The sequence below is a fragment of the Carassius gibelio genome, chromosome A5 (genome assembly GCF_023724105.1).
Source record: "Carassius gibelio isolate Cgi1373 ecotype wild population from Czech Republic chromosome A5, carGib1.2-hapl.c, whole genome shotgun sequence".
Taxonomy (NCBI): Eukaryota; Metazoa; Chordata; class Actinopteri; order Cypriniformes; family Cyprinidae; genus Carassius; species Carassius gibelio.
This window is the reverse complement of record NC_068375.1, coordinates 26,410,677-26,434,729: the sequence shown is the minus strand read 5'-3', so window position 1 is coordinate 26,434,729 and position 24,053 is coordinate 26,410,677. Positions and strand designations below refer to the sequence as shown.

The 24,053-nt window shown below is 36.7% G+C and overlaps 2 protein-coding genes across 2 annotated transcripts in view; one reads left to right on the top strand and one right to left on the bottom strand.

Moving 5' to 3' along the window:
• LOC128007498 (P2X purinoceptor 1) overlaps positions 1-11,156 on the bottom strand; it is a 36,200-nt gene extending 25,044 nt beyond the window's left edge. The window contains exon 1 of the mRNA XM_052592816.1: positions 10,282-11,156. The gene's annotated coding sequence lies outside the window, so the exon portion shown is untranslated. The remainder of the gene's footprint in view (positions 1-10,281) is intronic.
• LOC128007270 (multiple epidermal growth factor-like domains protein 9) overlaps positions 188-24,053 on the top strand; it is a 58,603-nt gene continuing 34,737 nt past the window's right edge. The window contains exons 1-2 of the mRNA XM_052592795.1: positions 188-843; positions 9,771-9,969. Of these exons, the coding sequence (XP_052448755.1) occupies positions 333-843; positions 9,771-9,969 (710 nt within the window). The 5' untranslated portion in view covers positions 188-332. The remainder of the gene's footprint in view (positions 844-9,770; positions 9,970-24,053) is intronic.

Here is a 24,053-nt window from a genome sequence, read left to right as displayed (position 1 = left end):
GCTGTTTAATGTCGTCTTACCCGTTTTCTTTCTTTTGACACTTTTCAAGACAGCTCATAGTTGTCAGTCTTGCGGCTCCTCCTCACAGTCGTATGATTGGTGCAGTGTTACGCCAATCTTCATATAGCGTGCGGTCTGATTGGATGGAGGCGTGGCCGTAGTAGGCGGGGTTTACAACTGTCAGTCTCGCTGGAGTGAAACCTTGCAGATCACAGCGCGAGAGTGGACAAGTGGAGACAATTGGCTGAAACACGGATTCGGTAGTAAGACTAACATCTGTATAGTACTAAGGACACAACTGAAACGTTTCACATGGGGAGCTAAAGAACAAAATGACGTGTATGCGTTACACTATGTTACTGTTCTCAGTTTTGGAGTTGTTGTTGTTAGGACACACAGCTGGTTTGTCGCGCGCTTTACGTCTCGCGAGCGATGAGAACGCGTCTCCAGGCACGAGAGTCCCGCGTGCTGTGCTGGCTGAGACATTGGAGGCTACTACCACCATCCCAAACCACTTACAGGAGGACGACAGGGACTCCAGATTTTCACCTTTCACCCCCAAAATGACCATCACACCCAGGACCACTGGTAAAACTAACCAATTACAGCCCTTTTGGCAAACCACCACGGCTGCGCCTCTGACCAAAACAATGGACCCAACCTCCAAACGCAGTAAAGCCAAAGAAAACTCCACATTCTCCACAACACAAAACGATACAGAAAAACCTACTTCTTCCTCTCCATTAAGTGGCACAAAAAACACAACACCGCCTGCACTGGATACTGCAAACACTTCATGGACCGTGAAAAGCACCTCAAAGCCTCTTGTGACCACTGAGAGAGGTAAGTTCAGTTCTCATTCTTTTCCGTGACATGATGTTAGGCAGTGTGCCAGTTTATAAAATTCATGTTTTCCAAATATTCATTCAAACTAGAATGTGTTCCTGTGCACTAAAAAATAGTGGCCTTGAATTTCTTTCCCAGCCTCTGCACAACAGATTTTGAGGAGTTGCAAGAGGTTTACACCTGCACAAGCTGTTCTCATGCGCTACATTTATTATTTTATCTTCATACATTATACAGACATGTTTTAACTGTTCCTTCTATGTATTCCTATGGTAACAGAGTGTAGTTTCAAACTGAAAGTGTTCACATTATGTAGTTGTTGTTCTGTCTTTCAGTTTTCAGTACACTCCTTTGTCTCACTTCACAGTCTTTTGGTAGTACTGATTGGAAGCCGTTTGATCAGCTGTATCATAAAAATGAACTGACAGATAAATCCTTTCTACCAACCTCAGTACATCAGTACAGCTGTGTATCTTAAGGACATTTGAGATCTTCGCAGCTGCACAGAGACAACCTTCTTAATTAATTTGATGTGATTAATTACCATTTGACTGCCAAATGAGGAAAACAATCATAAATCTTAAACCCTCTACTCTTTTATCTTGAGTTACGTTATGCCAAGCTGACTTGGAGAATGAGGATGATTAATTTTGATTAAGGTCATATCTAGTATATTCATAATCTTTCATCTTGACAGTTTCTTACTTGTAAAAGGGTGAGAACTTCCTCTTTTTGGTACCATTACATTCTCTTACTCTGAACTTGAACATATTCAGTTACAGCAGTGGGATGAAATGAAGTTAAAAGAAAAGGGAACCAGCCATATTGGGTTGTCATCAAAGGTTCAGTTAAGACTGTGTGTGATCTGCAGCCCCCCTGGATCTCATTGTATGTGAATGTTCTGCAGAGGAGGCAGGTGTTTGGGATTACAGTAAATAAAACGCATCTTATTCTGTGTAGTGGCCTAAAGGTGACTGAAATTGCTTCCTCAGAAAACCAAATATGGCACATTAAACCCACTTATTCAGCATCTACATGTATGTACTGTATGGAGAGGAAATGAGCATCATCATGTTTCAATGCCTTTGTTACTTTAAGGTTTTTTTGCCTCTTAATATTTTTCGTGATTGTCTAATGTATGAGTGGAGTGAACATTTCAGATGCTGACTATAAAAATAGCTGGTGTTTGACTTTTGTATCTAGTGTGGCAAAATCAGTGCCCTTATTTCCCCAGACGTCTATGACACCATCATTTCTGGGAGGTGTCGTCCTTGGCCCTAGATAACATCTTATTAGAAAGCTTAACCTAAAATCATGAGCAGAGTATTCAGGATCCTCTCAAGTAATTTCTCATATTAAGAAAAATATTTGTTGTGATGATTGATTTGGAAAGTACTTGGGATTTTGTTCTGGCAGCTTCTCTTTTTGATCAACAGTTTGTGCATGTTTAATATTAGCAGTGGTTTGAGGAACCGTTACAACGTTCACCTCGTTCTGTCACAAAATGATTTCAGACTCAGAAATAACACAAGTTAATGCAGAAGCAAGAATCAGAGCGAGACACTTTAAGTTGAGTTCCTTTAATAATGAAAATCACTAAATCACGCCTTAATGCATTTTTATAGCTGTTGGACACTGGTAATTGTCTCCTTTCAGTTTCCTCCATTATATTCCCTTCTATGCTTTGTAGGTCTATTCCTGTAATGCTGTGTGATAGACAAGCAATGGAAAAGAAATAAGATTGAGGTGTTTAAGGAACATCTTTATGTATATAGACACATTGTTCGACCGAAATTAAGCTCACAAGAATCAAGAAAATTTGCCATTAAATTGCATAACAACTACAGTTGTTAGTTTAGCTCAGAGACTAGAGAGACATGACAAAAGTGGGGTTAATATATGAAGAACTATTATGAGAGTCTATTCTCTTATTTGGCATTAGTATCCACAGAACAGCTGTGTAATGTTTATTTCTCAAAGTTTTTTCATAGTTGAATGTCAACCACTCTATTTCTGATAATTAACAATTTACAAGAATGCTGTTTACAAGCAGATTTGAGGATAAAATAACACTTATAAAATTGAAACCTGTGTATATTTACGCTTGTTTAATAAGGGCAGAATTAACCCTTAAACAAAACAAGAATATGAGCCAATTTTTTTTTCCAGTCAAAATTTTTTATTTGCCCTGCTCCAATTTCAGTCACTCCTGAGATGTGTTGTTTTTATTGCAATGCAGTCAGGTAATAAATAATTTCTTTTAGTTATGTTTGTTCATGCTGTGGTGGTCGAGTCTTTGCCATATACAAGAACTTTATTTTGTCAAGAGTACATATAATAATCATCATAAAATAATGTGAACAATACACTAAAATACTTTTTGGAGATGATTGATTGGTTTATTGCTGAACTGACTGTAATGTTACTTGAGGGTGATTTTCTTTTCCTTTTTTAAATTTCCAGCAGATCATTTGTTAATGGGAATACACCCTGCACCACCTGTGATGCAGAGTTGCACTGTAACTCTTATTGCATGTTATATTGTTGTACGTGTGAGCAGCGTGTGGCTTATTAAAACCACAATTTAGACAAGGACAGTGAAAGTCATTTCATAAGTCCCCAGCACTGCCGGACACACAGGCTTGTATGATGGCTCTTTTTCAGCTACCACACTGTCCTCGCTCAGCACAGTTTCATGAACGAGTTTGAAGAAACATGAGCTCAAACAGATTGCTACTGTACACAGATTATAGACTTCAGATTATAATAAGTCTTCAGCTAATTTTTACTATCTCTTACTGTACAGTTAATGACTAGATTTTTGTAAGACATTCTGTATAGTAAGTTTGATGTGTGCTGCAATTGCGAGACACAATTTTTGCTGCAGTCTGATTTACACATTGATACATTTAAACATTGAAAGCATCCAACATGCTCTGAATGGAACATTTTCTTGTGTGTTTGCTTGGGTTAGGCTGTTGAGCATTTCTCAGTGTGTTGACATTAAACTTCAAATGGTTTGTTTGATGTCTCATATGCCAAACTAATTCTTATCCAAATTAAAATCATTTTACAGAATGGTGATGATAGTAGGGACTAAAGCTACTTTTCTTTTGAATATGTGTATGAGCTATTCATTTAGTTTGCTAATGTGCTTTGTAGCACATATTCATTTGCACATTATTTGTGAATTCCCTGCTGGGAGTTTTATAAAAGCACCGCTCTACTATTGCTTAGACTGCCTGCCATTCCTAATAGAGCTCCAGGCCTACAAACACCCTAAATCAAGTTATTTGTGAGGAGTATACACTTCTAGACATTGCAGATTAATTTTTCTGGCTGATTAGAAACTCTCTAGAGTCTTAATACACAGATAACTGCCTGTGTTTGATGGTCCATTATATATCCTAATATTGCACTCCTGTGCTATTCCTTATGCAAACAGTATGCCAACGTTGAAGTTTATTTTGCCACTGGCATTGATCTTGTCATTGTTATAGCTGAATTTATCTTCTTTGCAAAATTATATAAAATATACAGTGCTTTTCTATATGTACTGTATATATTTATAAAATGTATGCATTATAATCCATTTCCTTGCTACTATTAATCAGTTGAATATCCAAAAGTGCACATCTAGATATTGCTCAGATGTTTATCTCCATCTTACACTCTGCTCATCAGCACGCTACTTGCTCTGATGAAAATGAAGAGTGACAGTTTGTGGATTGAGCATGCAACAAAGAGCAAGAATATCAGCGCACGGTGTGCATTTACAGTGCTTTCACAATGTGTGCATTTCTTTGTAACTGAACCGATACCACACCCAGGAATCTAGATAATCCACTTCCTCAGAAAATGAATTTTAGGACAGGTTTATACTTGTATACATCATTTCTTATCACTAGTACTTCTTATCACAATAGTCATCCAGCTTTTATTCGATAACCATGTGCCTTGCTCAGAGATGCAAAAGGGCTCATGTAGTTTGAATTACAGATGAAACGGTATGAAAATTTATTATCACGGTTATAGTGACCAAAATTATCATGGTTATCAGTATTATCATGGTACTGTTAAAATGTGCTGGAAATGTTTAAAAAGTACTGACACCCAAATCATTTGACGAAGTTTGATATTTCAAATCAACAAACTGAACAAAAAAAGAGTTTGTTTGTATAAACACTAAAACAGTAGCATTACCAGTGATGTCTGTATAATAAAATTGTAAATAAATGCAAATGCAAATAAACACTGAAAATGAACGTGGATTTGAGCATCTTCTTAGTTAACAATGGCTCTGTGTAGTAACAGCGGCTCTATGTGAAATCACGCACCTGAGGGAATTTACCACTGATTAGAAAACCGGCTTTACTGACGAGATGCGCATAACGATCGGCCGATCGTGATCGGTGCACCCCTAGTAAATACATTTACTAATTCTGAGCCACACCAATTCAGCAATATCATTTGACACTATCATTTACCAAACCTGTTTGTGTTTATTTATCTAGCTTATAAGTGTCTCTTTTTTTTTTTTTTTTTTTGTAAGATTTCTTAGTAAACGTGACCGTATGATAGTGTTCATGTATTTTTCTTTTCTCTGTGAGATGAAGCCAGAGTTCTCACACTCTCAGCGATGCCACACAATCTGGCATGTGGGTGGCAATGAAGAGTAACAGTGGCCCCATCACCCATAACACCATGCTGCTCACCCACGGGCCCGTACACTCTATACTGTTACGTAAGTGTCCCGTAAATTTATTTTGTAACTATGCCAAAGCTACTGAATCTGATCATGGGAATTTGTCCAAACATGTTCTTGCTGTGTGTGACATCCCTGCATATCACAAACAGTGGTTCACCATTTTTTGGAAACTCTACATCTGATCTGATTTGTCACACTGTACTTTTCATAACGCATTTTAGCATTGATAGCACCTTAAAAAAGTTATTAGTCTTCGTTCAAGACCAATCAAGTAGTAATGATGAATGTTCAAAAAGCAGTTGAACAGCAAACTTTTTTATTAGTTTTTACACAAATTATGATAATGGGGCAGATTAATGATTAACAAAGACTTTTTTTTTTACGGTTCCTTGCACAATACTATGTTATTACCTCAAAAAACATTTACCATTGCCCTTCAGGCAGTTCAAAGATTTGTAGAAGCAAGCCAAAATGGCATGGTTGCTTAAGAAAATGTGTTTTTATCTCATGTTTGCTTTTGTTAAAACTATTGGTTAGGTTTAGGGTTGGGGTTAATGCGACTCAATTTAAATTTAATTTAATTTTGGGACTGAACAATAGTTAAAATCTGTACTTGTACTGTATGTTATTTTTTGAGAATGTCTTTTTCCCGTCTTTGATTTTTTTTGGACTTTAAGTACTTGGAGCAGTGTGTGAATTAGCATAGCTAATAACTTATTTCACCATCTCTGTGTCAGCTCATCAATCAAGATGAGTCTTTAGCCACTTTCACTGTCAACCTTACTTTTACTGTCTGGAGCTAACCTGCAGTTTGCCATTAAGGCGTTGAAGAAGGTACCGTAACTTAATATCTATCCATACTGCAACAGTGAGACCCTCATGCAGACATCTGAACCTAAAAAAGGTTCAGATTTATTGTAAAAAATAAAATAAATGAATAAACAAACAAACTTTCGGTTTGAAGCAGGAATTTCCAAAAAGATGCCAAAAGTGAATTTAGGTCAGTGCTCCCAGCCCTTATTAGATATAGCTGGTAAACAAACCTTTAATCCTTATTCAACCAGAATAAAGCTGTGACCTTTATATTTGTAAAGAAAAACAGTATCTCATTGTCAGTGTCTTGAGCTGACTTCATTTCCTGCATTCTCAATGGATACTCAATAAGCGAGGATCACCTTGTCAATGTCCTACAACAAACTCGCAAACTCTTGTCTCAGCATGTTTATATCTGTGTAAAGCAGACAGGCGCTTCCATCCTTTTGTCCATAAAGACCACCACACTATCGTTCACAAGGAGTCAGTGAGGTTTTATTAATGTTTTTAAAAGATCTGCAGAATATTTTATCAAAAATACAGTAAAAAAAATAATATTGTGAAATATTATTACTAGGGGTGCTCCGATCATGATCGGCCGATCGTTATGCGCATCTCGTCAGTAAAGCCGGTTATTTAGAGCAGCTGTTACTACACAGAGCCGTTGTTAATAGAGAAGATGCGCAAATCCACTTCATTTTAAGCGTTTATTGGCGCATCTTCTCCGTTAACAACGGCTCTGTGTAGTAACAGCTGCTCTATGTGAAATCACGCACCTGATGGAATTAACCGCTGATTAGAAAACCGGCTTTACTGATGAGATGCGCATTAACGATCGGCCGATCGTGATCGGAGCACCACTAATTATTACAATGAAAATCTGTTTTCTATTATAATTAAAAAAAAATGTAATTTATTTCTATGATAGCAAAGCTGCATGTTCAGAAGCCGTTACTCCAATTGTCAGTTTCATATGATTCTTCAATTTTGCTGATTCGGTGCTCATTTCTTGTTATTAATGTTAAAAACAGCCTAATATTTTAATGAAAATGTTTAGATATTTTACGCCAGGATATTTATTATAAATAGTAAGTTCAAAAGAATCACTTTTATTGGAAATGTATGTATTCTGTAACAATGTGAACATTTTTACTGTGACTTTTGATTTATTTAATGTGTCCTTAATGCATCCTGAAAAAACTTCACTGACCTCAAACTTTTGACTGGTAGAGTAACTATATTTCTATTAAATGATGCCTGCCCTCACTGGACTGTGAGAAGTAGGTTAGGAGTGAATATTGTAAGACGATACAAGACTGATAAGATGGATACTTGTAATTGTTTCATTAAGAGAAAATTAAAAAAAAAAAATTATTTTTGCCTTTGTCTGGCAGAGCTCTCCTATTGTGTAATCTGATCTTCAGCAAGGTCACCTCTGATTCAGATCAGATTGCCCCCAGTCAGCTATGGGAGAGAACTGTACACGCTGAGAGCCTCTGCTAAATATATCACAGCGCTCCATTTCTCTCACTGTGTCAGTGCACATGTGTATATGTGTGTGTTTTTTCATGTGTTAACACTCACTGGTCCGATGGGAGGTCACTGTAAAACAATGACACACTGCAAGAACGGCCCCCTCTGCATTTATGAATGCAGTATGTTAAACAGCCAAAATAAAAGGATAGTTTTCTGAATTTAAGTTCCCACCAGATGTGCTCCCATACGGAGCAGTGTTATTTCAACAAAATAATGCATCAAAATGTGGTTCTTGAGATTTTACTAGTGATCCAGGGCTTGCCTTTGGCATTTTGTCAGGTAGGCTGTACAAAGAGACCCAAAAATGAACCCTGCCTCTTTCTCTCACAAACACATCTCATTGAAACTAACATCATCGCAAATTACAGCTACTATGCTTTTCCTGTGTGAGAAAGCATCGGCTCCTCTTTTACCGAGATAAAAACACAGATTGTGTCACTGTATTTGAACACTGCATCGATGTGATGTAGTTTCCAATCAGATAAGCTCTGGGCTTGCTACACAACAAACTAATATTACAGCACAGTCAGAAGAATTGTGCTTTAATAATCAGGCTTCTTTGTTCTGCTCATTTCTCTGAAAGCCTCTCAGTGACCTCTGTATTATTGCTGATTGATTGTGTTAGATGTGTAAGGTTCCTGCTGCTGTAAGTGCTGGAGGCTTTTGAGGTACTACTGAGAAAGCTGTTGTTTTTTTTTTTTACAGAGTTGTTGACGTGTGTAGGATAGAACAGCTTGTACTTTGAGAGCTGATAACGGGACGGGCCAGGCTCAAGTCCTCTCTAAATCCTACAAAACATTCCTTGAAACCGTCCTTGAAGGCGGTAGCCAAATACTGTCTGGTGTATTTCTCAGTGACCAAAGGTTCAGTGGAGCCCTGGAGGTGCAGTTGCCACACAGGCAATGAAATGAGCAGTTTTCATATAATTTCCATTAACTGCAATACTTGAATCATAATGTTGCTGTTTTGCTCATATGGTTTCTATGAGAAAGATTTCAGTGCCATATTATCTGTTCTCGTTCTATTCCCATTCTGTAACAGCACTGGAAAGTGGCAACTTGCAGCTTTGAATAATTTCACACTTTCCTTTGCGTCATGTTCCTTTGATAAAATATGTGTAGGGGGCCAAATGAGAATGTGCTTTACCCCTACCACTTACTGATTAAACCTCCTGCTAAAATTCATACTGTAAGCATTAAAGGGACACTCAATGTTATCCCCTCTTGGGCAGTGTCAAGCATTTTACTAATAATAGCAACAATAATATACTAACATTATCTACTGGTTTTAACCAATACAAAACATTAAAAAGTACCTTTAAAAAAAGCAATTACAAGCAAAACTATATAGGTTAATAACAAGCACAGTGACTGCCTGCAGAACGACTGTAAAAATGATCTTTTAATCAACATCATGTCTTTTGAAATGTGTATGACTTTCATGGAACAAAAAAGAGTTTGTACAGTGATATTTAGTTTCAGTCTATTCTTCTCACGACAAAAATAATTTTTGAGAGTTCTCTGCGTTCAACAGAAGAAAGTTATACTTTCAGGTTTAGTATGAGTAGTTAGAATGAGTTATTGATGACAAAATTTTAATTTGGGGAAATTAAACCCACAAACAAACAAACGCTATGCATCCATGCTGATAGTTGTTAGTATATGAAGACCAAGACCACTGGGACACAAAAGAACCAATGAAACTTTAGAAAAATAAACCTTACTGAGTTCTCTTTTTAAACACCAGTGCTCTCTCACATGACTCATTTTGGCATCTAATCAGAAAAATTGTCAGCAAGATATTAAAATCTTTAACATTGGAAAGAAAGGCTAACATGTTGTTCATCTCTCTTCTCTCTCGTGCACAGGCCATCAGTGCAACTGTAGTGCTGAGGGGTCAGAGGACCAAGATACCTGCAACTCTGCCACAGGTCAGTGTGTCTGTCTAACTGGATACACGGGTCAGCATTGTGAACAATGTGCCGATGCGTATTTCACCAACGGGACCGGTGGCTGCCAGGCCTGTAACTGTGACTCCTATGGAGCTGTGAATCGACTCTGCAATAGGTGAGTATCACATCAATCACATCACCCTTGTTTCATTCAGATGGGTATCATAATGACTTGGTGGAAAATGTCCTCAGCAACATCTTTACAACAGAATGTAGGAAATTAAAATATTTGATAGGACAGTTTGTTCCCAGCTTTATATTCTCATAATGTCATGTGCAGTGTGATGTACTGGTCAAAATTCAGCATGTTAGAACATGTACTCTGATCTGAACTTATGAGCTGTGTGTCTTTGTTGTCTGGTAGCATTTCACGTTTCATTTTCTATGTCTGTTCTGATGCTGGCTCATATTGTAAAGCTGCACTTACCGTATGTCTGATGTTTGTCCTTAATTTGACCTCTGCATGAATGCAGTCAGCAGGCATGGAGCAGTTGCTCTCTACACTGCAGTAGAGTGGCTGCTGGATCGTCCGTGTCCCCTCAACTTTGTCAGATTCCTGCCAAACTGCTGCAATCATGTCACATTTATTATATCATCATAACAGGATGTCACCTGTCAGCTGTTTGCCTACGAGCCTCTTTATGATACTTTGTCTCTGAGCAACCTTCCCCGAATACATTCCTCTGCGTGTATCCTGTGTGAGCATGTTTGTGGGTGTGTCATAGTGTCGTAGCATCTTGTCATTGACTGTGTTGTTTTGTGCACCTGTTGTTAGTATTAGACTGTAGGAATACGGTTAAGCCACAGAAACCTAATATTGTCATGGCAAACCACCACACATTAGAAATGTGACACTGTTTAATTCACAGCATTACATATAACATAACCAACAGGCCATTATAAATATTTGAAGGCTCTATCTATCTGTCTATATATCTATCTGTTTCTCTGTATGTCTGTCTGACTGTCTGTCTTGTCTATCACAGCATCTATTCATGTTGGCTGTTTGTTTTATGTGCCACAGTAATAACTCAAACACTTGTTAATGTCTTGTCGGCTGTCTATACATGCATGTGCATGTAATGTACTAGTATGTTGACAGTATCTCTCTATGTTCTTAGATCTGTGTGTGTAAAGCAGACATGAGAGTGCAAGGGTAAAGTTAGTGACTCCACACGCTGAATAATTATAGCTTTCCCACAGCAGACGGCTGCAGATGGAAACGAAATAGCCGCAGTCGTGTGAGAGTCAGCCATCCGCTTGTGTTTGTTTTGGAGCGGGCTCAAAGACTGCTGCCCCCCTCTGCTCCCCCTGACATGGAGAAAGGCATCATAATTCACAGCATTCCCACTCCCTCCATGAACACTGGCTGTAGAGAGCTTCCATTACAGTACCCAATCTGTCATTCATAAAGTCCTGCTGTGTCTGTGGTGTTTGAGTAGTATGTGCTTTTTAGGATAAGAAGCATGCAGTGGGGGATGCAAGTGTGAAGAGACTAAAATGCGAAGATAGTCAAGAAAATTGCATATAAATGTTAATTATTGTGTATTCTATATTTAGGTTGCAAGGATTATATCTCCCGGTGATATTTCGAAATTTGATGATGCAACTGTTGTTAGTTGGCTGGCATGGTAACTGTGTGTGTGTGTTTGTGTCATTTGCTACATAGTGATTAATGAGACCATGCTGTGAAGTACATTGCCACAATTAATCACAGATCACGACATCCATCAAAATACAGAATAAAAGTGACAGGTCACTAGCCGAGGGTGCTATAGATGTATATTTCATGCTGTAAGCTTTCATGCTACACACACAGGCATACAAGACACCCTAGCAAGCCCTACACTGCGTAGGGGCCCTGACTAGTGTTGTCAAAAGACCTGGTACTTCAATACCATTAATTAAACTTGGGTGAAACTTGTTTACTGTTTTTTATAATTATATTACTTGTAGAAAAACTTTAAGAACAATTGTAACAATTGTAAAAAAAAAAATAATAATAATTTTTTTATGAGCATATTTTTTTGTTTTGATTTGGTACCAAAATTGGTACCGAGAACCGTGGATTTTCACTGGTATCGGTACCGAATACTGAAATTTTGGTACTGTGACAGCACTAGCCCTGACCCTAAATGGGAGGGGGGAAGTCAAGAGCAGTTTGAGCCAATTTTATTTTGGTAAAATTTGCTATGAAGAACTATTCTGCTTCACAAAGATGTCACATTAATCATCAAGTACACTATGCAGTCTAAATGTATTTTCAGTAATAGCAAACAATAAATGCATCACAAATGTGAATGTTTATTATTGATTTAGACAGAAAATGAGAGTTGTGATGATTGACATGTCAGAGAGGCAGAGTGAATACAGCCTTTGTCAGTCCAACTAGCTCCCTGTGAAGCAAAGGAAAGATTAGAGAACAGTGTTCCATTCTAGAATTGTAAAATGGCTACAGCGAGTTCACTCCACATTAAAGAGTAATAAAATTACATTTATTGTTTGGATTTCCTGATAACATTGACAGAATTTGAAAGGTGAGACTTTGTCTAATATCAAAGTAACAAATCACAAAACTTATTGCAATTAATATGATGGCATGCACATGCACAAATAACTTTCTTAAGTTTTGTTCACACATCAACAACAACAAAAATAGACTAAAAGATTGATCTTGGCATTTAAGAATCAATATTGGTTCAACAAAATAAAGACTGATTAAAATTTAGAAATTGATATTGTCAACTCAGCCCTATTTATTAATATTAATAAAATTGGTCATGATTAGAAAAGAGTATATCACACAGCCGTGGATGTGTAAAGTTTTCATTACATTAAATGTATGTATCATGTTTCTGTGTTAGTCATCTGTTTTGGTGCAGTGAATGATGGCTTTGCACTGGTCCTGGTTCAAACCTCAAGCTATTTCCTGGGCTATACGTCTAAAGGCAAGCTGAAACAAACTAAAGAAAAACTGATAGCCCTGATTTGGTTGTGGAAGTAAGATCCTGTGGAAGTTGGTAGTTTTCACGTTCCTGTCTGCCCCGGAGTGTTTGTGGAGTGCTGATTGAAGCTTGTGCTTTCTGCCTCTCATGCTGACACTGGACCGACATACTTATCCCATTCTGTGATTTCCACTATTGTAAGAGAAACCACAAAACTACGCTCTTATCAAAAGACAAGTTAAGTTGTTTTAAAAGACAACTTAAATATGCTGTTACTTCTTGACAGAACTTCACTTTCTGACATGCACTGCTGCCATTAAGTTATAAGGGACATTTTCAACCTCAAATATTTACAGTGAGCCTCAAGTCATTTATATTGTTCTCTACTGATATTGTGTAAGGACACACACTATAATTAGATGCAGCCTATATAGAGCATAGACAGAGGAAAATCTGCTATCTGAGGGTGCTGTGGTATGCTGTTTGCCAGAGCGATTAAGAAAGTAAAGAAAACCTCCCTGTAATTCGGTCACATTGACAGCTGTAAAGCTGTGTTCCCTGCAAAAGACAAATATTGCTGTAGGTGTCTCCAGACTGAAAATGGTTGTTTTTCAATACAGTTGAAACTTTAGATTTTCAGCAGTCTTCTCCACACACATAATTTTTCAATTTATTTTTTTCTTCATTCTGTTCTTTTAAATATAGCCTTTCTAGGTTTGTTGTGGAAAAAACTGTGCGGTTGATATGTCCACCCCCCCCCCAATTTACCACAATTTAGCCAGCTACTGCAACTGGAAAAACTGCATTTAAAGCTAAAACACTAAGACTGATGTGTCACATCTTGTTTGATTTTTTTGCTTAACGAACAAGTATGCCAGAGCTCCCTTCTTCAGTGTGGCTCATGCCAGTGTCTTTCTGATGCCAGCAACCCTTGTTTTCCTCTGATGAAGGTGCCTTGGGACATTTTTAAAGTGCTAATCCACATTTGCTGGAGCTGGCTGACTTTTGGTGGTATTGCAACAACAAAATCCTTTGAGCCCTTTGTTCTCATATTCTTCTAAATTCATTCCTTCCCAAGGTTCACTCTTTAGAGTATACCTAGACAAACATTCTTTCTGATTGGCTGTTTCTGTAAATATCAGTGGGAAAAAGCTACTTAAGGGGATAGTTTACCCAAAAATGGAAATTTGACATTTATCTGCTTACCCCCAGAGAATCCAAGATATAGGTGACTTTTGTTTCTTTAAACACAAACCATTGCAGTCTGTCAGTCTGTCAATCACAGCTAAAACATACAAACCCGATTCCAAAAAAGTTGGGACACTGTACAAATTGTGAATAAAAAAAAAAATGCAGTGATGTGGAAGTTTCAAATTTCAATATTTTATCCAGAATACAAAATAGTGACAAATCAAATGTTTAAACTGAGAAAATGTATAATTTTAAGGGAAAAATAAGTTGCGTATAAAATAAGTAAAATTTTAAATTGCACGGCATCAAAACATCTAAAAAAAGTCAGGAAAGGCCATGTTTACCACTGTGGGGCATCCCCACTTCTTTTTATAACAGTCTGCAAACGTCTGGGGACTGAGGAGACAAGTTGCTCAAGTTTAGGAATAGGAATGTTGTCCCATTCTTGTCTAATACAGGCTTCTAGTTGCTCAACTGTCTTAGGTCTTTGTCGCATCTTCCTCTTTATGATGCACCAAATGTTTTCTATAGTTGAAAGATCTGGACAGCAGGCTGGCCATTTAAGTATCCGGATCCTCCTTCTACACAGCCATGATGTTGTAATTGGTGCAGTATGTGGTCTGGCATTGTCATGTTGGAAAATGCAAGCTCTTCCCTGAAAGAGACGATGTCTGGATGGGAGCATATGTTGTTCTGGAACTTGGATATACCTTTCAGCATTGATGGTGCCTTTCCAGATGTGTAAGCTGCCCATGCCACACGCACTCATGCAAACCCATACCATCAGAGATGCAGGCTTCTGAACTGAGCACTGATAACAACTTGGGTTGTCCTTGTCCTCTTTAGTCCAGATAACATGGTGTCCCAGTCTTCAAAAAGAACTCTTTGATTCGTCTGACCACAGTCCATTTTAAATGAGCCTTGGCCCAGAGAAAACACCTGCGCTTGTGGATCATGTTTAGATATGGCTTCTTTTTTGACCTATGGAATTTTATCCTGCAGTGGCGAATGGCACGGTGGGTTGTGTTCACCGACAATGTTTACTGGAAGTATTCCTGAGCCCATGTTGTTATTTCCATTAGAGTAGCATTCCTGTATGTGATGCAGTGCTGTCTAACGCCCAGAAGATCACAGACATCCGGTATGGTTTTCCGGTCTTGACCCTTACGCAAAGAGATTGTTCCAGATTCTCTGAATCTTTGGATGATATTATGCACTGTAGATGATGATAACTTCAAACTCTTTGCAATTTTTCTCTGAGAAACTTCTTTCTGATATTACTCCACTATTTTTCACCACAGCATTGGGGGAATTGGTGATCCTCTGCCCATCTTGACTTCTGAGAGACACTGACACTCTGAGAGGCTCTTTTTAGACCCAATCACGTTTACATTTCAAGACACGATAACAGTAATATTTAGAGAAGTGAATTCTCTTTTGTTGTGAAGTTAATTTCATGCACTAATGAAGCAAATTTCACGCTCAGAATGAACTCAAAATGTTCGAGCGTCCAACTATGTGCTAATAGTGTGATTTATTTGCGCAAGTCGCGTCTGGTGTGAACGCACAGTAACTAATATAAAGAAAAAAAAAATCAAAAACTTAAACAAAATAACATCATTTACTAGTGGTTCTGACAAAATGTTTTTTGCTTAAGTCTTTTTTTTTTATATATTAATTTAAACTAAATAAAAACAATTAATTGAAGGATTCAATTACAAAAAATTTTAAATGGACAGTTGTCGCCTTTTTCTCCATGTATAATTGGGCAGTGGTGACTTTTGAGGGGGTGGTGTGGGAGTAAAGACAATGACCACAATGCAGGCTGACCTAATAGTTTACAGTAGTTTAACCAAATCCCACAGTGCTGCGACTGTCTGCCAGATAGCAGCGCATATGTCTGCTGTCTGGTTAAACACTGTTATCAGGCTTGCATTTTGCACATTCAGTATAGTGTATTTGTAGTGTTTTTCAACATACATTGTCTGAAAGGGCAAAAAAATAAGACTGCTTTACCATACCAATGTGTCTGCCGGCAGGGATTATAAAAACACTGTGACAGGATTTGGATGCAAGCCTTGTGTGTCACAGTGGAGGTATTACAGTGATGTCAATTTTTGGCACTTTTCTGTTCTGCTGCCGTTTCAGTGACTTGAAGTGTGTCATCATGAGAACATTTGTATACGAACTGTTGAACATGTGCTGTTTGATTGAATGATGTGGTGTGAGGAGAGCTGGCCTTCCTTATACAAAGGGTAACTTATTGTCCAAATTTTGTAAAAACACCCAAAAAATGAATCAATTACGGTTAAAATGAATCATCATAGCCTGGTTTTCATGGCCAGTGACAGACAAAAGGGACAAACCTCTCTTAAAGCACCTTGACTTAAATCTTCAGTTTACCTATTTCTGTTTTTAAGTAGCTGTGACTAAGTCTGTTTGTTTTCATCTCATTCATAGACTTTAATTTCAGGTACAAATAATCGTATAATCATTATTTTAAAGATTATATCAGCATATTAAATGATATAATGTTGACTTAATCATCTGCTGTGGCAGCTGAAGATTTTGGCTTGTGTAAATGAAAGCAAGGGCAGTCACAGAGGGTTTAATGGAGATCTGAACAAAGACTGGCACAACAAAGACTGAAATCCCTTCCACATAATTCCCCTTCAGCAATCTGTCCCCATTCTTCTGCTGCATTGCATAGTCATACTCCGTCAGCATCTTGTTTATTGGAATAGACAGGAAAACAGGAAAAATAAGAGTTAGAAAAACCATTAAAAGCTATATGTGATACCATCCGATGTATCTGCTGGCAGGATCTAGAGCTGGTCCTTCTACACAGCGGAACATTTTTGTTTTGGAGCAGGGAGTGCAAAGTCTTTGAATATAACACAATGCAACGTATATGCATGGCAGTGCGGAATTAAGACTGCTCAATTTTGAAATATAAATTATACAGTATTGATAGCAGGGTTTTGGATTGTTCACAATGAATTTGAATATAGATTTTTATATACACATTTTAATTCAGTTACAAAATAGACAGAATGCAGGAATTTAATACAAATTAGATTTAGATAGATAATACACACACACACACACACACACAATTTTATCTGTATGAATTATCATAATTTAATCATGGTAATCAAACAGTTAATGGTTCCCATTGACTTCCATCTTAGGAAAATAAATACTATGGAAGTCAATGGGAAACACCAACTGTTTGATTACCAATAATCTTCAAAATATCTTCTTTTATCTTCAACATATAAAGCAACTCATACAGGTTTGGAACGACATGAGAATGAGTAAATGATGACAGGATTTTCATTTTTGGGTGAACTATCCTTTTGGATGTTATAAATTGCATTAAGTAAATACAACTGGGTAAAATAAAAATATTCTGTCTTTATTTCAGGCTGCAAAGCAACAAAAAGTTATTTTAAAGGGGGGTCGTGATTTATTTCTATACGCACTGTATGTTATTTAAACAGTATTTCTAAACATACAACAACAAAAAATAAATGGTTTACGCTAAATGTATTTTAAAATTAACATTTATTTTCTTACATTTGGTAATATATTTTGGCATTTGAAGATTTAATGAAATATATTTAGGTAAAGACCAGTAAAATTGCCATTTCTGTTTTTACGCAATAATGCAAAATCTCTCAAAATGAGTCTTGAGAAATTAAAAATATATTAGTCTATCTCTCCCTGTTCCTCCCACTTTTCATTGTCCATTTTGCTTCAGTCTGCAGTGAGGTCCAAAGGCTCTATTCATGAGCCATGGAGAAGTAATGGTGTGAAGTTGTGTGTATGATTGCAGCTCTAGCCCTTTGTCCTACAGCCTGGCCTCTTGCCCACGGCAGCTCTCTATTTCCTGGGTGCAGCCATGGCTGTGAGCGTTTGAACAAGCCCTGTTTGATATAATCTGAAAAGGCTTTATTCATGCTAGAGGACAGCAAGAAAGGACCGGTCAAGACATGACCTTCCAGCAATTGTCATCCAATCAGATGACTCTATGTGCATGTCATCAAAGGATGTGATCCAGGCAAGACGTCCGGGGGGCCCTGTCGGGATGGTGAACTATTATGCCTCAGTAATTGCCGAGATAGTTCCACAAGAATGAATCACAATGCATGACATTTATTCATAATTAAACCCATTATTATCTGTTACACGCGACTTGATAGACATTTGTTTCTTGACATTTTTCTCATTTCGGTTTTGGACTATTGTGGAGAAACTGTTTCATCTCTCAGTAAGTCATCAATAGAATTCCCCCTTTAAAAAAAAAATCAATATATGAAATAGCCAGATTTTTACACCAAGAACATGAATGTTGTTTAACTCCATGTGAGTTCATTACTGATTTACTGGGGTATGTGCTACTGTAATTATAGAGATAAGAAGTCAGTTTGTGTCTTCACTACACATTGACATGAGACAGGCCTTATATTTAGGAGAATATTGTGACCTCCAGCTAAATAAAATAACTGTCTGAGGTGCTGGAGTAATTAAACAATGATATCGTAGTGCTAAAGCCAGTACAAATGTATAGCCTCAATACACTGCAAGTCGCTTCGGATAGAAGCGTCTGCCAAATGCATAAATGTAAATGTAAGTATTCAAATGATATTGACACAGTTCTTGCTGGCCTGTCAATCATTTTGAAAACCACAAGGCTGGCTAGCTATACTGCCATGCTTTGTTGATGATATTGGTTGTTGCTGCTGATCTGGTTCAGAGGATGTGGCAAAATGAATCAAGCCTTCATGTAGTGCAAAAGGGCTATGTATACCCAGAGTGTGCTGAAAGAGTAATAATTATGATTTATAACAGCTTCTCTTCCCAGTCAACTTGGCTTTTATGTTCAAATGATTTATCAATAAAATTCTGTTAATGTATTCAGCTATTCAGACTGGGTATTCTGTGTATGCAGTATCAGGAATGGGCTCGGACAAAAAAACACATCAAACAGACTTTACAAAAAGTAGCTTTAGATTATTTTATTTTTTTATTAATATGAAAAAATTACTTTATTTTTAATGGAGTGCCACTCTAAATAAGAATCTAAAACTGCCAGTAGGTGGAAGTAAATGTCTTAATGAGTTGAATGTATTCATGACTATCTTCTTTCATATGAATCCATTTAGAGTTATTAAAAAAATTGTCTTTGATTTTTCAAGCTGTTTGATGCCGCTCAGCAGGTGTTGCACTGCATCGTTTCATGAGAAGTTTAATAAAAAGCACAGTGTCTCACACTGCTCCGGGGGGTGAACAAATACCTCCTGTAGTGAATCGATGCATTTTTGTAAAAAAAAAAAAACCTATAGAAGTCTGTCTAATAATCAGAAAGAATGGTTAAACAAAGGAATTTAACTATGCAAAGAGTATTATAACGATTGCTTTTTATATTATTAGTAATAGAAAGGCAAACATTATAATACTTTATCGTTTGCCATCAGCATTAAGCAAATACTCATTTATATAAACAAATCTTTTAATGACTAATGAACATTTTATTCCACAAATCTTGCAAACTTAGTCAAATCCAGCTGTGAGATCTTTCGAAGTGTGCATGTGTATCTTGCATGATCACGTGTTCTCTGTGTCACGGTCAGTCCGTGTGAATTGAATGCTTTAAACTTTAAACTCATGATTTCAATATATGCTGCACTTTTTGCATTTGCCCACTGTCATATTCATGTTATTTGCACTGTGTGCTGTATGTAAAATGAGTGTTATTCTTGCTTTATTTGAAAAATATGTTTTCCAATGTACAAAAACTTCCCAGAATACTAAATGCCCTGTTGGTTACAGTGTTTACTTCCTTTTTAATTATATTTTTATTAAATATGTATTTATTTGCAAAAAGTTGTCATCTAAAGTATCAGTTTAGTTTACACATTTATTTTTTAATCCATTGTCAAATGATTTCAAATTTCTTAAGTATTAATTAAATGGTAAAAAATTATATCGGTTTTATATCAGCTTTATATCAGCTCCCCCTGTTTTCCAAGATATCGGCATTGGCTGTCAAAAAACTAATATCGGTCGACCTATACCAGAGTCGTGAAAACCAACATTTGCTAACAGGAGCAAAGGAAGCAAAGTTTCCTTACTTTAGCAATGGAGGCAAAGTTTCCTTACTTTAGCAATGGAGGCAAAGTTTCATTACCAGTCTCCTCTTGGCTTATATCGAAATCCTCCAACATTCTTCTTTACAAATCCTTGTTTTTTTACTTCTAATTAGTGACCATTATTTTGTTTTAGTCTCTCCGCTGCATTTCCACGTGTGTCACTTCTGAGTGGCGCATGCGCAAATCTGACCTCATACGTCACTCCCCCGGAACTGCTTCGTTAACAACTGTGAGCGCAAGCTAGATTAAATTGATTATTACTTTTTGAATATGGATATTTTTTTTCTTACAAAATGCATCAGTTTGCTACAGGAGCCATTTGTTCACCCCCTGGAGCCATGTGAGATATACTTTTTTTTAAATGGATGAGCTTTTTATTAAACTTCTTATGAACCAATGCAGTGCAACACCCACTGAGTGGCATCAAACAGCTTGAAAGATCAAAAACTCCAACTGAATTCGTCTGGAAGAAGAAAGTCATATACACCTAGGATGACTTCAGGGTGAGTAATTTATGGCTTAATTTTTATTTTTGGATGAACTAAAACTTGAAGTTAATAAAATTAAAACCTCAGTAATACAAGTCTGCAATAGTGCACTGTTCTCTACAGCGTTGTAATTCATTGTATTTTGAAAAAATATCATCCATTCCAATTCCGTGCAAATACGGAAGCCTAAGTGTTGCTTCACAGTGAAGATTACTAAAGTTAATAACAGTATTCTTTGCAACAACACAATGTAACAGTATCAGAATAATTTCAAAATTAGGTTCATAATTTCAAAAACATCAATTGTAAAAAAATACATCAACATGAACTGTGGTTTGCAGACAACCTTGTTTTGCACGGCCCCCAGCATCTTGCGCTGCTCCTAACTAGCTTAATGTTAGCTTACCGGCCGTCTCATCGTCATCATTTGTTGTACTCTAACTGGTTTTAAGGAAAAGGGTACTCCACTTAGTACATTTGGCCTTTTCAGTTTCAAGAGCTTTTTTTTATTATTCAGGGAACTACACAAACCTTTTCCACTGGTGGCACTTGCGCTACTGACTTTTTCAGTTACTGGCGCAAAACATGATTTTGTCGCACAAATTATTTATAGTAAGCCGCTCTGGATAATAATGAACAGTAATGAAACTGTATTGCATACAGATGTGATTTTTATTTTACTTGCCATCTTTTAAACCACATGCCTTCTTGTTCTATTTCTTAAAGTACACACAGTGCATTGGTACCTTAACCCAGGGCCGTAGCTGGGGTTAGAGGGGCCCTGGTGCAGGTTGTATAGTGGGCCCTGTCTGAAAGTTTGTTTTTGTTAATAGCACTGCATAGTCTTCACTGTAAAATAAAATACACAGTCAAACCAAAATGTATTCAGACACCTTCCACATTTCTCACATTATCACAGTTTATTTGCTGTAGTTTAGAAATTGGTAATAAAATATGACAAGAACTCAGAGTTAAACTGTGTCAGAACTAGGGCCGGGACTCGATTAAAAAAATTAATCTAATTAATTAGAGGCTTTGTAATTAATTAATCGAAATTAATCACATTTTAATCGCATATAAATATTTGACCTGAGAACAGTGAGAAGTAATTTTTTTTTTCACATGGATTTATAGTATACCATTGAATAATGACTCAATACATAAGCTTAAGCAACAAAATATTGTTTATTTTTGTTCAACCAAGTCTAGCAAACCAGTGCAATTTTTGTCTATGAAGTGTAGCAATAGCATATTTTGAAACAATTTAGAAATAGTACATTTCAGAAATTCAGGAAGCTTATAGGTGCTGGAACCTTCTGTAAAGTGTTTTTTTTTAAGTAAAACACAATACTGTCAATTACATTCAGAACATTGGAAACACTGACTATTAGAAAACATCTCTCTGTTGCTTCAGAGGCCATAACATACTAAGTCCAACTCTCAATAACCTTGGCCAAAACAATAAAGAGTTCAACATAAACTGTTGCACCAACAAAATAATACATAGTTCAACATAAAGTGTAAAGTCTACGCTAGCTGCTATATGTTTTGCATTGAGGTGATACTTGAGGCTCGATGTGCTGCAGTGATATGCGAAGCGAACGCTAGTTGGTGCTTCAGTATAATCGGTCCGCCGAAACAAATCCAGTGAGAAACATTCCGCGGTGCAAAAATAAGTTATTAAAAATGCGGGAATTTTTTTTTCTGTAATTAATTAATCTTAGTTAACGCGTTATTTTTTGTGTAATTAATTAATCTCAATTAACGCGTTAAAGTCCCGGCCCTAGTCAGAACAAATTCCTCTTGATAATATCAGATAACTTTGATAGAAAGATATGTAATGAAATCAACCAAAACTTCAGACAACTGTCAGTATGACAATATTTACACAAATATCAATACTTTGTTGAACAGTTACCAGGTAAGCAATGCTTAATTATGTTCAGTCTGTGGTGTGAAAAGGTGGCATTACCAATTAAAGAAAGAAACACTTAAGCAAAACATGGTCAGGTCCCTATTGGCATTTTTTTTTTTCACTGGTAGTCTACAGTATGAAGAATTTTTGGGTATAATATTTCACAGATCACTGTATTTTACTCACTTACATAAATGAACTAGTGTCCTGCACCCACCAGTAAAACAATATAATAAATTATATCTGAATTTTAGTTTGACTGTGGATAAATTCTTGTTAAAACTACAAAGTAATTCAGTCAAGAGCAGTGAGTTATTTTGTTTAATTTTCATACATTAAAGACACCGACAGCTGAGCTAGTAAATTAGGCGTGGTCACTTTAGGAGACGATGCATCCATTTTAATGATACACATCTGATTTCTTTCTCAACTCTTTACTTTCAATTAAAACATAACCCCAGACTTTTTTGAACACACTTTCCAAGATGGGTATTTTGACATATTTTGTATGTATTTGTTGTCTGTACAAAAGCAAGAAGACTTTGAGACGCATCTCTGTGTGCACCCTGAACACCTTGGTGCTGAATTAAGCTCTTTCGCTTTTTGCTCTTTTTTTGTATTTGTTCGTTCAGGTGCAGGAGGATGCGAACGTCCTGAAGGAGAGCTCGGTTCAGTGTTGCTGTCCGTGAGATGCCTCTCTCGTGCGCACCGAACACAGCGCGCGAGGAACCAGCTACTCAGTTCAGCTTGACCGAATCTTGTGTTTGAATGCTTTAAACTATTTTGAATGTTAAAATTGGCAACACATAAGTAGGTACAAAAATAATCAGTGATACATTTGTAACCGCATAAAAATTAGGGTCGCAATGGCATTTCAAAAGGTTGGCTTTTTTCTTTCTATTATCCATTTTTTTGCTCCCATATCTCCAACAACAGAAAAGTTTTTTTATTTTTTTGAGCAAGGTGCCGCTGTCGGGGAGTCAAAAGATAGTTGCACCAGGCTGTGAGAAAATAATGAATAAAAAGTTGGGCTGCTGTGAGTTCAGGCAGCATCCAAATTTCAACCCAGTGACATGACAACACCTATTCTGGACACACACAGCACTTTATATTTTCGCATTATACTGTTTAACTATATTATATTATATAAATAAGAGACAACATTTTTTTTTTGCCACAATCTATATAAATTAAATTAATGTGTTAAATCAATATATATATATATATATATATATATATATATATATATATATATATATATATATATATATATATATATATATATATATATATATATATACATATATATATATATATGAGAGAGTGAGAGAGAGAGAGAGAGAGAGAGAGGATTCTGTTCATGTAATAATCACATTTTAGAGTATCAGCCATCAAAATTAAGAAAACAAAACTGAAAGTATGGGAATTATGTACCGACCAGTTGACCATTATCATATATAACACACTTGGAGCACTCTTTCATTTTCTTTCCTCTTTCTTTTTTG